Source organism: Telmatherina bonti (assembly GCF_933228915.1).
Source record: "Telmatherina bonti genome assembly, chromosome: 21".
NCBI classification, from domain to species: domain Eukaryota; kingdom Metazoa; phylum Chordata; class Actinopteri; order Atheriniformes; family Telmatherinidae; genus Telmatherina; species Telmatherina bonti.
The window spans coordinates 17,104,030-17,118,045 of NC_136630.1; the positions used below are offsets into that span (position 1 = coordinate 17,104,030).

The 14,016-nt window shown below is 37.3% G+C and overlaps 1 protein-coding gene across 1 annotated transcript; it reads right to left on the bottom strand.

Annotated features, from left to right (window-relative positions):
• Window positions 1-88: 88 nt before the first annotated feature.
• sult1st6 (sulfotransferase family 1, cytosolic sulfotransferase 6) lies at window positions 89-11,244 on the bottom strand. Its single transcript, XM_079261015.1, has 7 exons — window positions 10,605-11,244; window positions 9,706-9,834; window positions 6,962-7,059; window positions 6,618-6,744; window positions 3,124-3,218; window positions 1,371-1,551; window positions 89-675 (listed from the first exon to the last, which is right to left on the bottom strand). Exons 1-7 carry the CDS (start codon window positions 10,789-10,791, stop codon window positions 563-565), a joined length of 930 nt encoding a protein of 309 aa, XP_079117141.1. The 5' UTR covers window positions 10,792-11,244; the 3' UTR covers window positions 89-562.
• Between the last annotated feature and the right edge of the window lie 2,772 nt (window positions 11,245-14,016).

Consider the following 14,016-nt stretch of genomic DNA (forward strand, 5'->3'; position numbering starts at 1 on the left):
CTTTCCAGCTCATTACTTTTATTTTAGTCTTTGTTGCTCGTGTCTCGTGCAGCCTCCCTGCTTTAGCTGGGCTCTGTACAGTGTGGTGTAGGGTTACAAAATGACTTCTTATGGGCAGAAAAACACCACATGCCTCCAGCTGCCAGCGCTCCATAGGCACCATTCAGTCAGCCGACTCTGTTGGAAGTCTCATAACATAAAATGGGCATGTCCACTCAGTCACAACACTTCTGGTCTTATTTATTGTTTACGTGATAAGCTCTAATAAAGTGATGATTAAAATACCCATCTACTTGCATTGTGGAGCATAGTTTTATTGATTTTTTTTACACACATGTTTTGATGATTTCCTTTATATAGAAAGTGCAGTGATTACAGTGTTTATATTCAAACATAAGTAAAGGTTTGATTTTTTTTTTTTCCTTTTCTTTTTTTGACATTGTTCATTTTGGTTTTTTAGCTCGTTCCAAGTATTCTGACAGTGTTTCTGCTGTTTGAGTGTTGCACAGTGTCAGTTCATCAGCCTTTGGTTTGCAGTGTTTTTTGGAAAACACAAAATCCTTTAGATGAGACTCCTAAAAGGTATGTTGACATCTTTCATCTGCTTTTCATAGTCTTCGTCGAATATCTTTGACTGCTCAGGTGAGAAATGGTTTTTCCAGTCGCCTACTTCACCTGCACATGGAGAAACACACAAAACAAAACAGCATTAAGATGGTAAATTTTCCCTAAGCCGGTAATGTTGAACATTTGACTACAGTCTATGCTGGGCACACATAAATTTGGTTTAAAAGATTAATAGTTTAATTCAAAGAAAAAGTTAATCTTCTCATCTGAGATGCAGTCAGTTTATTTTTTACTTCATTTTCAGCAAATATACATTGATATAGACAAGGAGCAGAAGTTATGCTAAGCTAACTGCTTCCTTTCTCTATTACTGGGGTTTTTAAAATGCAAAGGTGGTCTTCTTGGGGCATCCAAAGAGGCTCGATAAATGTAGATGAAATATGACATTTGGTAAACTTAAATATTTGTGGTATCTTTAAAAACTCAGGATATACTACTTTTTGGTAAATTTTAGTGACTTTCCTAAAATCAGAAACTAATACACCCTTATGATTGATTATTGATGTATTTTGGTCAGGATATGTCATCAATAATATGTTGTCACCAGTATGAAATTGCATCCAGGATGTTATCATAACCAAGGAAAAAAGTGAAGTGATTCAGGTGGCTTTTTGCACCCAAACTCCTCATTGAGACGACTCATGGCACCTCTAGGGGGTGCCATTGTAGTGTACTGACTTATTGGAGAAACACAATCTAAGGGCCTCCTAATAATATTTGAGACTGGGAGCTGATTTATGCACCTTTTCTCATGAAGGGTGAGATAGACTGATCAAACACAGGTGATGGGATGCAGGAATAATTCGCCATTGGGTTCTCCTTCATGTTCTTAAAGGATGTGAGCTCCACGATTTTGCTGATGATCTCATCAGAGACTGACAGGTCCAGATACTTCATGATGCGAACGACTTCACGACGAGGATTCTGTGGAGACAAATATGATGCTTGGAATTTATTTTAAATGACACACAGCTGAAACATAAAGTCAACACAAGTGCCACAAAAGCGATGTTCAAGTATGTCATTATAAGATCCGGTAAAAGAAAAGATGGCAACAAATCAGAAAATAAGTCAATTCTAGAGAATCTAGCGTCAAGTCATTTTTTAAATGCTGTTGAAACTGTAAATAATATATTCACAGCAAATCAAATGATATTATATTCAAATCAAATCAAAATGCTTACAAAATACATATAAATTTGGTTATGTCTTATAAAGACAAGAGAGAAAGCTGTTGTTTCTGTTAAGGTGTTTTAATACTATTCTAGTAAGCCATTTGTAAAATTTATATACTGCAAATAGTCATAAAATGACACATGGAAGAAGAATACTCTCAAGATTGCAAAGAATAAGGTTGAAGTAAAGGAATTACTTCTGGATTCTGTTTAAAAGCAACACTGCATAAATTTCAAGCATCAAAACTGTACTTCTGACTTATTTTGGTGGAAGGTGGAACCCTAACATTCAAAATCTTGGGGTCACCATTGCTCTTCATCATCCAGATGCTGAGAAACTACATTTCACAATGTTTTGTTTCTTTTTCCCCAGCTGGGGCATCACGGGACAACTGCATCTACAGCACATGTTTCACAAGCCAGCAACTGGATATCAGCACACTGCCTGTTCTGGGCATGCACCATGAGTGATTCAGCAAAGAAACAGAGGAGGACCTTTTCACAGAAAATAGGGGAACGAAAGAGAGAAAGTGAGACAGCAAGAGATAAAGCAAGAGTTATTATAAGACTTATTTACGACTTAATTATAAGTCTTTTTCTGGCTGGAGAGAGATCCAAGAAGAGAGAGGATACATGTTGGATGCAGAATCAGCATTTGTTGGGTATGCCAAAGTGCAATAATCAATAAATTCAGTAATGCCGCTTTAAGTTGGAGGGGGGATGTTTGAGTAATGGCAAGAACCAATAAAAGTGCATTATTGAGATGAAAAGCTGGAGAAGCAGAGATAATTCAGGATAGGCAACATCTGGAAAATAAGTTAAACACCTGAAGTTCTCTTCAGATAAAACTCAAAGATGATGAACAAAAAAATCCTCACAGTGAAGGCAATATGAAGTATTTTAACCCTGAGTCTAGATGCATCATGTTTGTTGCATCAGGGGTGACTCGGCACCAATCTGCTAATTAAGTCTGATATGTGTCAGATATGTTGCAGCAAGAAAACTCCTCACAGTTGCAGGACTGCAGCCCTTAAAGACCGGAGGTGCCCAACCCTGTGTTTGATGCTGAGTGGACTGTTTGTGATGGTTGCCATCTTGAACTTGACCACTAGATGCCAGTAAAGGTTACAAAAGGAACATCGATTAAAGTTTTATAACATAAAAAGCCCACAATCTTTCAGAAGAACTAATGTTTCCTAATTTCATTTAATTTATTATTTTGCTAATTGTAATTGTTCCATGAGAACAAAAGAGAAGTTAAAAGTTTGTGCTTATAACTATTTGGAGATGTACAATGTACCTTGCCAACATTCAAATTTACCTCTTTCATGTCCTCATAGAAGAGGTAAAGGATGTTCTTCTTCTCTTTCTCCATCCAGTAGCCTTTGACATGATCATACCAGGAACCCCATGACACTGTCAAGAGAGACAGCAAACTTCAAACATGAAAACAAATTTAGGTAAAATGTTATAAGGTTCATACAAACTGTGACTACTGAGGCTGGATGGTTAAGGTTGGCAGGTGAACGTGTTTATGTTCCGTTTTCTAATTTTACAGCATTTTATAGTGCTGTTTATGGATAAGTCAATAACTTTTAGGTTGTCAGGCTTGGAAGATAATTCATTTTATTTCATGTTTATTGTGCATGGCCGTTGCTTAACTCCTTTGCCAGGAAGTTTTCATAATGAGAAGTTCAATTATTTACTTTTGAAGACAAAGATGCAGGAAACAGCTGAATCTGTTTGCAACTAAACCGAAAATAACACCAACTTGCAACTTAATGGATTGTTACAATAATCAGTCCTTACTGACTAATTACTGACTCTACTGACTTTTGACTGCTGATGTGATTGGCTGATTGGAATATGAAAACACTTTGCTATAATTAACATGCTAATGTCCTAAGTTGTTGGGTTTACATTTCCGCAATCCAATTTATACTACGGTATGTTACAGACCCTTTAATCTACAATAGAAAAACCTTCTGGTCATCAGGATGGAGTCTATTTTCTTTCCTGAGTCATTCTATTTTACAGTCATTCGGCAGACGCTTCTATCCAAAGCGACTTACATATGATAAGTGATCAATTAACCTAACACTTGCATTGTGGGTGGGAGAAAGCCAGAGTACCTGAGAGGAGCCATGCCCACACAGCCATGCTACCAGAGTCAGAATTAAATGTGGAGAGGCTGTGTTGAGCTTTTACGCTCTGCACATGTGGAAAAACACTCATAAAACGGCAGGTTTGCTGAAACTCTCAGGTATTTTAAATCATAATTAAAAAATTTTAATTTGCCTTGTAAAATCCTTTTTTTTGTTACAAACTAACATTTATTTCTTGCATTTTTCTTATTTTATTTGAGATTTTTCTATTTCACTTTCATTTCTTTCATTATTTAAAAAAACATTGTTTTCAGAGTACTTTTTGATGCTTCTTCTGCACACTACTGTATCTGAATTATCTTGAACTTAAAATGTGCTATATATATCAGGCCCTGTGACGGTGTTTTCTCATCAGAAACTGGTTTAATTCAACTAAACAAACTGTGTTTGAGGGTCCCACAATTCATACATTACATTAGACAAGACAAGCTCGTTTGAATGGCACATTTCATATATAAGCGCATTTTAAGTGCTTTATATACAAACACTAAAAGCATTATAGCAGGACATGAAAAAGACCATTAAAACAAACTTTAAAAAGAAATAAAAGCATTTAAGGACAACTTTCACATCCATCTAGAGTTATGCTTCCTTTTACCTCAGAACCTTAAGCTAATATTTTTCTTATATACACTTTCTAAGTGCTGTCTATGATCCTCGTTCATTTTGCATGTGTAATTATTGTTGGCGATTTCAACATCCATGTTGACAACACTCAGAACAAAGGAACTAAAAACCTGAGTAACAGTCTGGACAACTTTGGGCTGACTCAGCATAACACAGAGCCCACATTTACAATAAAGGACACACACTAGACTTGCTGATTTTAAACGTTTGGACATTTCTAAGGTTTCTGTGTATAATGTGGGCCTTTCTGGTCATTAGTGTGTTTTCTTTTAGAGTAGGACCCCTGTTCTCACATGTTTCAACTGAGGTAATCACAACATAGTGTATAACTGAAAACACAAAAGAGATGTTTAACCAGGATTTTTCTTAAACATCTACCCTGTAAGAGGGTCAGATCAATGAGATGATCTCTAGTTTCAGCTCTAAAACATCAAAGGTTTTGAATACTATTGCTCCCCTAGTTGGTATATTGATTTTAACAGTGTCTATACAGATCTTCTTAGAAAAATCAATTTGACACCTGCAGCTAAATCAGAATTCTTCTGGTAGAGTTCTCACTAAAACCAAGATCTGAGGTCTTTACACTGGCTCCCTGTCCATTAGAGAATAGACTTCAAAGTTCTTTTGCTGGTCTATCAAGCTGCTAAGGGTTCAGGATCAAAATAAATCAGGGAACTCTTGACCCAGAATGAATCTACTAGACTCCTCGGGTCCTCTCAATCTGGTCTTTTATCAGTTCCTCGAGTCAGAATGAGACGCGGAAAAGCTGCACTCAGCTTCTATGCCCCACATGTCTGGAACAAACTCCCAGAAAGCCTCAGATCAGCTGGAACCGTTTATTTAAATCCAGGTTAAAGACCCACCTGCTCTCAGCTGCATTTCAGTAGTTTTTAGCAGTAGGTTTTATTTTAAGTTATTTTATGTTTGTTTTAAGTCCAAATCATCATGTTTCTTTTAAGCTGGAACTGATCGTGATTTTACACGTCTTTATCTAACTGTATTTGTTGCAGCCTGGAAATAATAATGCATTATTAACATCAAATTCAGATGTCGTTCAGGAGTGTTATGGACATTTTGTTTTCTTCCTTCATGTCATGTGAGGAGTTCTTGTTATGTTTAGTTATTGTGTACTACTGCTGGGACGTGTGGGGACTGGTGGACAAAAGTACGTCCTGCGTGTGTGCGACGTATGTCTGTGGTTGCTATGTGTATCGTGGTCGCGTTGCATGTCCTGGCTGCCTCAAAAGGATCCAAAGATCTAAAAGATACATGCAGCACGGGGTGAATAAAGTTTCCAAAATCGAGACAGTTTTCTGTCTATTTCAAGGGTGCAACATATTTCCTTTTCCTTTCTTTCTTGTTTCTATTTTAAATTATGCTTCTTACGTTCTAATGTTTTAATGTCTCCGTAAAGCACTTTGAATCACCCTGTATGTGAATTGTGCTATGAAGATAAACTTGCCTTGCCTGTTTGTGCCAGAATTCAGCAGCTTTAGGTAAAAATAAACACATGTCAGTCTGTAGCAGCATAAATAGTTTCAGATTTTTAAGTCTATTTTGAGAAGTTGTCATTTATACAATATTAAACAAACAATATCTAAGCCAAAATATATCTCAATGCATCTAATGCAGTAAAGCAGGTTCAGCTGGTTTACTTATGACAGAACAACAATGGAAAAAACGGTTAAACCCAATGAAAGTAAAATTCCTGCTGTAATTCCTTGAGGGGTGTTTTCTTCTCACTGGTATTTGTGGCACTCCACAGCCATGCAGGGTGCTGCTAATCTCATCACACCCGCTGAAGCATATTCAGTTTTCTCAGGGGTGAAAACACTTTGATATATGAGAAAGGAGGTGTTGTGGATTCCACAAGTTACCAGTCATTATTATAACCTGCATAGACTGCTCCAGACAGGCAATGTTAATGTGGAAACATGTATGTTGTGTGTTGGTTCAGTTACAACTATAGGCTAGTTTGACCCATTGTAATAGGACACGGAAGAATGTAATTTAATCTACTTACACTCTCCTCGCATAAACTTGTGGACGTAGCCCTCAAAAGGCCCTGGCTCTGGCTGGGTCTTATTCATAAGGTCGAAGTAGTAGTAGCTCACCAGATTGTCTTTGGCATTTCTTGCCACGTAGATAGCCTATGCGCGTGATCGAGAGGAACATAGAAAGAGATAATAAACAATAAACTTAGCAGGTCATTTGATGGGGCAGTTAATGTTTGACATTGTGTTGCTAGTTTCTTACCCCAATTACCCACAATGTTTTTTGAACCTTCACCCCACCAATGCAGATTTACTGCCCAGTGAGAAGAAACCAAATACACTCCCGCAATTTCACTGTTAAACCACGTCTTACCTTGCATTTGTTTTCCCAAAATCCTGTTGGCACCAACTGGAAAGGAAGATGTGTCTTGATGACTCTTGGAGGATCCATTTTTTTTAGAAGATCGAGACCTAAAACATAAGTTTAGAAATGCCAGAAATGAATTATTTAAAAGTCTGGCACTATGCAAAAAGACAGAGCACCCTGTGCAACCTTTGCATGACACATTTTTCTTTGGTTTCAGCAACATAACAGAACATCAGCTGTCCAAAGGGCCCTGGCATGAAGTTGAGGCGATAATTTGTGTTAAACTGCATTGCCAACACCAAATGCAGAAAATGCAAGGACAAGTATGTGGCAAGTCATTTGTAGCATCACAGTGAAGGAGAATAACCACCGTGTTTCAGAAAGACAGTCATTAAATTTGTGCTTAACTTTTTCTCAGTGTTTGGTTTAAGATCATTTACACTTGCCCTAGTTCAGTGGTGTTCAGTTCTGGCCCTTTAGGGTCACAATCCTGCAGTTTTTCAATGTTTCCCTGCTCCAACACACTTGTCTAAAATGAATGAGTCATTGTGCAGGACTTCATGGCCCGAAGTCAGGTGTGTTGAAGCAGGGAACACTGAATACCTGCAGGACAGCAGCTGTTGCAGGACTAACTTTGGCTATCACTGTCCTAGTAATAGTAAATAGTAAAAACTGACACTTTTGAAGATTTAACTCCTCAGTTTGCTTATAGTTGGATATAGATTATTGTATAAACATTAGTCATTTAGTTTGACTTTGCAAATAGACTTCAAACTTTTGTTTAAGAAAACAAAATCAGACAAGTAAGACATCTTCAATTCAATAATTAACAAGTGACAGCCATGTGGTTGTAATCTCAGCTGTTAAAAAAGGCACACAAAATTCCCATAACCATTGATCCTCGTTTGCAACCATTCCCATGTTGTTTTCAGTTTTGACATTAAAAACTAGATGCATGGAAACGATATTATTATTATAAACGATATATAAACAATTCATCTTCTTTTAACTGTTATAGGGCTAATGGGGCATGGGTGAGGGTGGTTGTGGGTGGGTGAAATGGGATGTGTATGTGTGTTACTGTTTTATCTATTTTGATGTAAATTGTTTTATAATGTAAAGAACTTTGTATTGTTTTTAAGCACGGAAAGGGCCATACAAAAAAAGTTTGATTTGATTTGATTTGATTAAGTCCCACTTAGCAGATTTAGTTTTTCTAGTCTAAGCCAGACAAGAGATCTGCTCGAATGGTTTATTATGAATATATCAACATTGCAATGATGTCACATTGTAAGAGAAAATAAAAAAAAAAAAAAAACCTACCACTTGTAAAAGGTTATGTAGTATAGGTAATATATATTGAGTAAATTAGTATTCAAAGGGAAATATTGAAGTATTAGGAGTGTGTGAAGTGGAGACACAAAGGAGTCTTAATATTCGATCATTTTGTATGAATGGAAAGGAGATGATTTTCTTGATACTATATCTTGTGGTCACAACATTTAAAAGGAGGGTAAATTAGTTGAATCCATTTATGTAAATGAATATGCAGACAGGCCCTGTGATGGACTGGCAACTTGTTCAGGGTGTATCCTGCCTCTCACCTGATAATTGTTGGGATAGGCTCTAGCTTCCATTAAAAAAATGAATGAATGAATGAATGAATGAATGAATATGCAGACAAGAAAGTGAGTGTAAACTGCCTGTCATGCTATCTTTCATTTAATCTTTTCACTTTTTTTTTAGTCTTAATCATTAAGTGACATTTCAAATGATATATTGATAGACTATTATAATATGTAATAGAAAGTTAGGGAAACAATAAGTATTTATTGTCTTTAATGTCTGTAGTTTTACTGTTGCAGAGCCACATCGAGTGGCTTGATTCTTGTTATTTTCTCTTTTCCAGACCTCTTGAAAATCCCTCCATCTATTTGTCCTTCCTCTTATGATATTTTAAACAATGTCACAGAAAAGTGCTCAGAAAAAGATGGAGGAGGTGAGTTTTTGATGATTCCACTTTAGTATAAACATAGCCATTCATAATCATGTGTGATGCTGACACATAAGTGTTTATGTTAAGCACCACGAACAGCTTCTAAGCACTAGTTCCAACAGACTGAAAGTGGAAAAAAAAACTATTTTATGAATCTTTTTTTTCCTCAGAAAATGCTTTTAAGAACATTCTCACACTTTATTATCTTGTCAAAAACTAGAAATACTTTTGTTTAATCAGGGCGTCGGGGGCCTTTAGAAAACAGTTGTGTTATTAAGTAGATATTTGTATTTGAGGATACAGTAAATCATTTTATACAGTCATCTTTAAGGTTTCACTCTCCCTGTTCACCTTCTTATGTAAATTAGGAAAAAGGAAAAGACAACCAAATGCAGAATTTTAAGGCTTCAAAATAGTAGATTAGAAATCAGTGTGAAATGTCTCATCACAGGAAGTAGTCCCAACAATTTATCTGCCTTACAACGCACTGTATTTTGAGCTTTCATTTATATTTGCACAAAATTCTTTCAAGAATATTAGCAAAGTGTTTTTGGAGTCTTGCATATTGACCATTTTCGGGCTGCAGGAAATATTTATGGGTTAATACCTCCTTGACCCTGATTACTGAGGAATAAACAAGCTCCTATGTAAACAACGTTTCCAGGAATTGTATTATTGTTTTGACAAGCAGTAAGTCCGAATATGAAAATCAAAACATTCAAGGAAATTGCACCACAGGCAGAAGAACACACACCTGAGGGAATCGGGGGTGGGGAGCAGATCTCTAGGAAGGGACTGCGGACGGGTGTGGGAGCTCTTCTACAGGCCTCAGCATCTCCATTGTGCAACAGCAGGTCAATTATCTCTTGGGTCCATGTGGTCCCTAATGTACAGACACAGACACGAAACGGAAGAAAATCATTCTTTCAAGTGCACTATTACCTTCCCTTCTAGCAGAGGAGAAAACTTCCAAATCAGTCATTTTCATTCTGTGAACATTTGCCAGCATCTGTTATGAATTACACAGACCACTCTGGGGAAATGATCCTACAGGATATTGCAACAGCAAGAAAACATTCTAGCAAAACTGAGGGGGGAAAAAAAACCCCACACACACTCGCTTCATGACATGTCCAGAGTGCACATAGTGTTCATTGAACATATTTATAGTCTGTACATTGGATGCTTATAAAGCTGTAAGTATGCATAATGACAAACTCTTGTGTTCCTAATTTTTAAAAACATTGTCCTCTGTTTTTTGTTATTTTGTTATCAATTTCTGCTCCTTTCTAAGTTATACAGACCAACTGGTACAACTGCTTCTCTTATTCTAAAACTCTTTACTATCCACTAGTGAAAGAAGTAAAATAAGCAATACTTCCCACTGTGGCTGTATTACAACCATGTTTCACATATTATGCATATTTTATCATATATATATTTGTGAAACCTCCATAGGGATGATGAAAAGTACAGGGAGATGTCATTAAACTTCAGCTAATATACTTTTCTTAACACACTACAACACAAAAAATACTTTTAAATGATTTTTTTCTTTAAAAAACATTCAACACATGTGACACCTATATCTACAATCTGTTCCTGACCCTGAGATTTACTGGTGCAGAGCTACATCCGGGGGCAGATGATTACCTGCTTTGGGGTAGGTGGCAATGAGGAGGTCTGATGGGTCAGGGCGAAAAGCCCAGATGGAGTCCCAGTTGTAGGCGATATGGCACATGAGAGGAACTCCTCTGATGTGGATGAGAGGAAAGCGAGTGATGGAGGAGCTGGCCTTCTCAATGGCCTCTTTGTAGGACAATTCTTCTCCTTCTGACATTACTGACAGCGTTAAAAGTTCCCTTAAGGAAATCAAACTCCAGAGACCACAGTTAGACTGTAAAAGAGCTCCAGAAAGGCCAGTTTGGTGGTTCCTCCTAACGTCCTGACTGCAGCAGCGTGATTCTCACTTCTGGCTTTGTCAACGTTCACGTCTGATTTGCTTCTGTAAACCCTAAATTCCAGCTGTCAGGAAATTCCAGACAAAACGTCCAGCCGTGAGTCGCCGCGTATACTTCCTGGTCACTCTGCCATTATCTCCTCCTCGTATTGTTACCTGCCTTCCAGGAAGAGTTCCTCTGAATTTCTGTTGGTTTTCGGCGTGAGTCCTCCCCCAAAATCTAAAATCAAAAAACAAGAATCTGTCAGAAGACTCAAAAGGACAAAAACAGTCCTTGTTAAATCTCTGCTGAAGTCTGAGTGCGTCAGTCTCTCTGTGTTTACGTTTGCTCTCTTTCTATCTTTGTAACCTGAGTGCTTGTACCAGGTTCTTATCTTTCTGCAATCACTGGTACTTGTACAGCCGGACCAACACTAAAGTGCCCTTATGTAACATTCCCAGTTACGTATGAATCCCACTTTTGCTCACAACTTTCTTAAATACCTCCTCTGTAATTTGAGGAAGGGACAAGGGAGGGTCTTGAAGGAGCCACTGAGAGGTGAGCTATAGGCACAAGAGATGGATTAACATTTAATCTGATTACTTGAAAACATTTCTCATCTAACATGCATTTTTACTCTGTACATTTGTTTTTCTGGCTGTTTTTCTAAAGCAAACAATACTTGTGTCACAAGATGGATCTTTAATGTAAGCCAATACCCATAACAAATAAAACAAATCTCTATTCCTTTATGAGAAATGGGAGGTATTTTGGAATTGCCCAAATAAAACACACCTTCGGACCCTTTTCAAGTCAAAAGTCTATTCATTTCAGGTATTTCTGCAAAGAGGAAACATTGTTGCAGACATGCAGCAGGAACAGTAAGCTGGACATCTTCAGGACTCTGCAGGCTCGGTTTAGTGTTTTTAGCCAGAAACGACTGCTTAGACTTTAAAGTCCAGGATTTCCATGTTTATATTCGGTCAGCAGTAGAAACAATATTTTTACAAACAATAAGCTAAAGTCAACAACTGTATGAAGAGCACACAATGTGAGCTTTAAATTATACAACTATGCTGTGTTTAGAGGTTAGTTCACTGCAAGCAGGACATTTCATTTCAGTGGATTTTATTTAAAGGATGGGAAAAAAAAAAAACACAAAAATTTTAATTCAGGTAGGAGTAAAATTTCTCTGGTGGTTTGGTTTGGTAATTCAGAAAAAACACAATGCAAACATTCACTTCTCATCACACACATCAAAGCAGTGTTTCAAAATCACTTATCGACAATGCTCTAAACGATGGAGAATTTCCTTTAATTATTGACTAAATAAATCAAAGGAGCAGATAAAAGCACCACTCCATTTAAAGGGGTGCTATTATGGTATTTGGAGTTTTCTGAGCTTTCTACAGTGTTACAGTGTTGAATCCTCATCAGACATGTAAACAACACTGTTTTTTATCACCTAAACGCATGTTTGAGTTTGAGTTTGAGTTCCAGCACTCTCTCCGTTCGGTTTCCATGGCGACGAAATACGTGTCGTTTTAGAGAGTTTTTTCTACTTGGAAATCCTTGTGACGTCCCGGGGAATAAGGTTTGGTGATTGGTTACCTTCTACTGGTTAACAAGGGCATGTACAAATACATCAGGCGGGTGGAAAACATCGGATAAAGTTATTTCAAATGATGGCCGGTGAGTTTACCAAAGAGAGACATCCTGCTGCATTCCTTGCTGTGGGTTGCTGTTTTCCACGTCGTTTTCAGGGTCTGATTCAGGTTCCAACATGTAGGGCTGTATGCTATGTGTTGTCATTGTATTTTGGTTTTTTTTATTGAGTTCATATTAGCCTAATCCTGTTTATGATATGTTACAATGACGGAGAAAGCAGGTGCGGTGCGCGCTCCCGATGTAGTGCAGAGGTGGGAGGCGGGGCTTAATGCGGAAGAGTCTCAATCCACTAATTTTGCCCACAGGCTGATCTGACAGCCTACGGAGAGGGTCGGTCTGAAGTAAATAGAGCGATTTGTGACAATAACTCGATCAATCCCAGCCCTTCTGGTCTCAGAAATAAAAATAAATTAGCCTGAAATGCACATAATAGTTCCACTTTCAGCATTTCTCTGCATCTGTGCATATTGGACAGGTTAGACTTTGCTATATCTGTCCTGTGCAGGTTGGGCAGGTTTATCCTGACTGCATCCATGCATGTTGGACATGTTGGACCTGACTGTGTGTTGGACAGGTTTGACTTTGCTAGACTGTTGCACACCTTAAAAAGAGAGTGCTCAGTTCGTCAGAGTTCATATTTTACTAAACTAAAACCTCTAAGTATAGGCTATAGTTATATAAATGTAAATAGCAATATAAATTATATATAAATTGAATAATAATATTTAATTGTCTGTATTTTGCATGATATAATACAAAATTAACTTTTAGCTTAAAGTATAAACTGCTAATAGAAAAGGCAGATGTGACATCAATGCAGCTTTCTCTTCCATTTTGGAGGTATCTAGCTACTGTTTAGGCCAACACTTTTCAGGTTTGTCCCACGCGCATCTAAAACATGCAGAAAAGAAACACCCTTACGGTGATAAGCTGACAAGAGAGGTGAAGAGTTATTACAATGCAGAAACACCAGTTATTAATAACTTAGATCTGCAGAACAATAAACAAGGGTTTAAACATTGCATAAAAGTTGGTTTCAGTCTCAGACTTTACCTTGTGTTTGGTGGAAGTTCCTACACCATGAACTCAAAAACTACCAATTACTAAACGTACAAGCAGCCATTTTACAAACGAATGAATCAAAACCTGAAAGTTCAGCTGGTGGCTACATTTACAATGTCTAATTGATTATATATATATATGTTAAATCAACATTTATTGTTCTGGTATTTTAATACCTGAAATCAAATATTTTATGTGTTCATGTGTGTGAATTTATTTATTTTACCAATAAAACAATGATGAACAATAAGATATATACAACAACTTTACTGGGTCTAATGGGGGATCTACTCTGAAACATCTGAAAGGGAACAGTCCTGAATGTTGTGACCAAATTTCCAACAGAACAACACTGGGACTCAGAAACAGAGAACACTAAACATCACAATCTAGTG

Excerpts from the sequence above, each read along its gene's own strand:
- sult1st6 (XM_079261015.1), bottom strand. The coding sequence starts at position 10,791 with ATGTCAGAAGGAGAAGAATTGTCCTACAAAGAGGCCATTGAGAAGGCC. Across the intron at positions 6,745-6,961 it reads TTTGGGAAAACAAATGCAAG|GCTATCTACGTGGCAAGAAA; the intron begins GTAAGACGTGGT and ends TCACGCGCATAG. Across the intron at positions 676-1,370 it reads CTCACCCTTCATGAGAAAAG|GTGAAGTAGGCGACTGGAAA; the intron begins GTGCATAAATCA and ends CTCCATGTGCAG.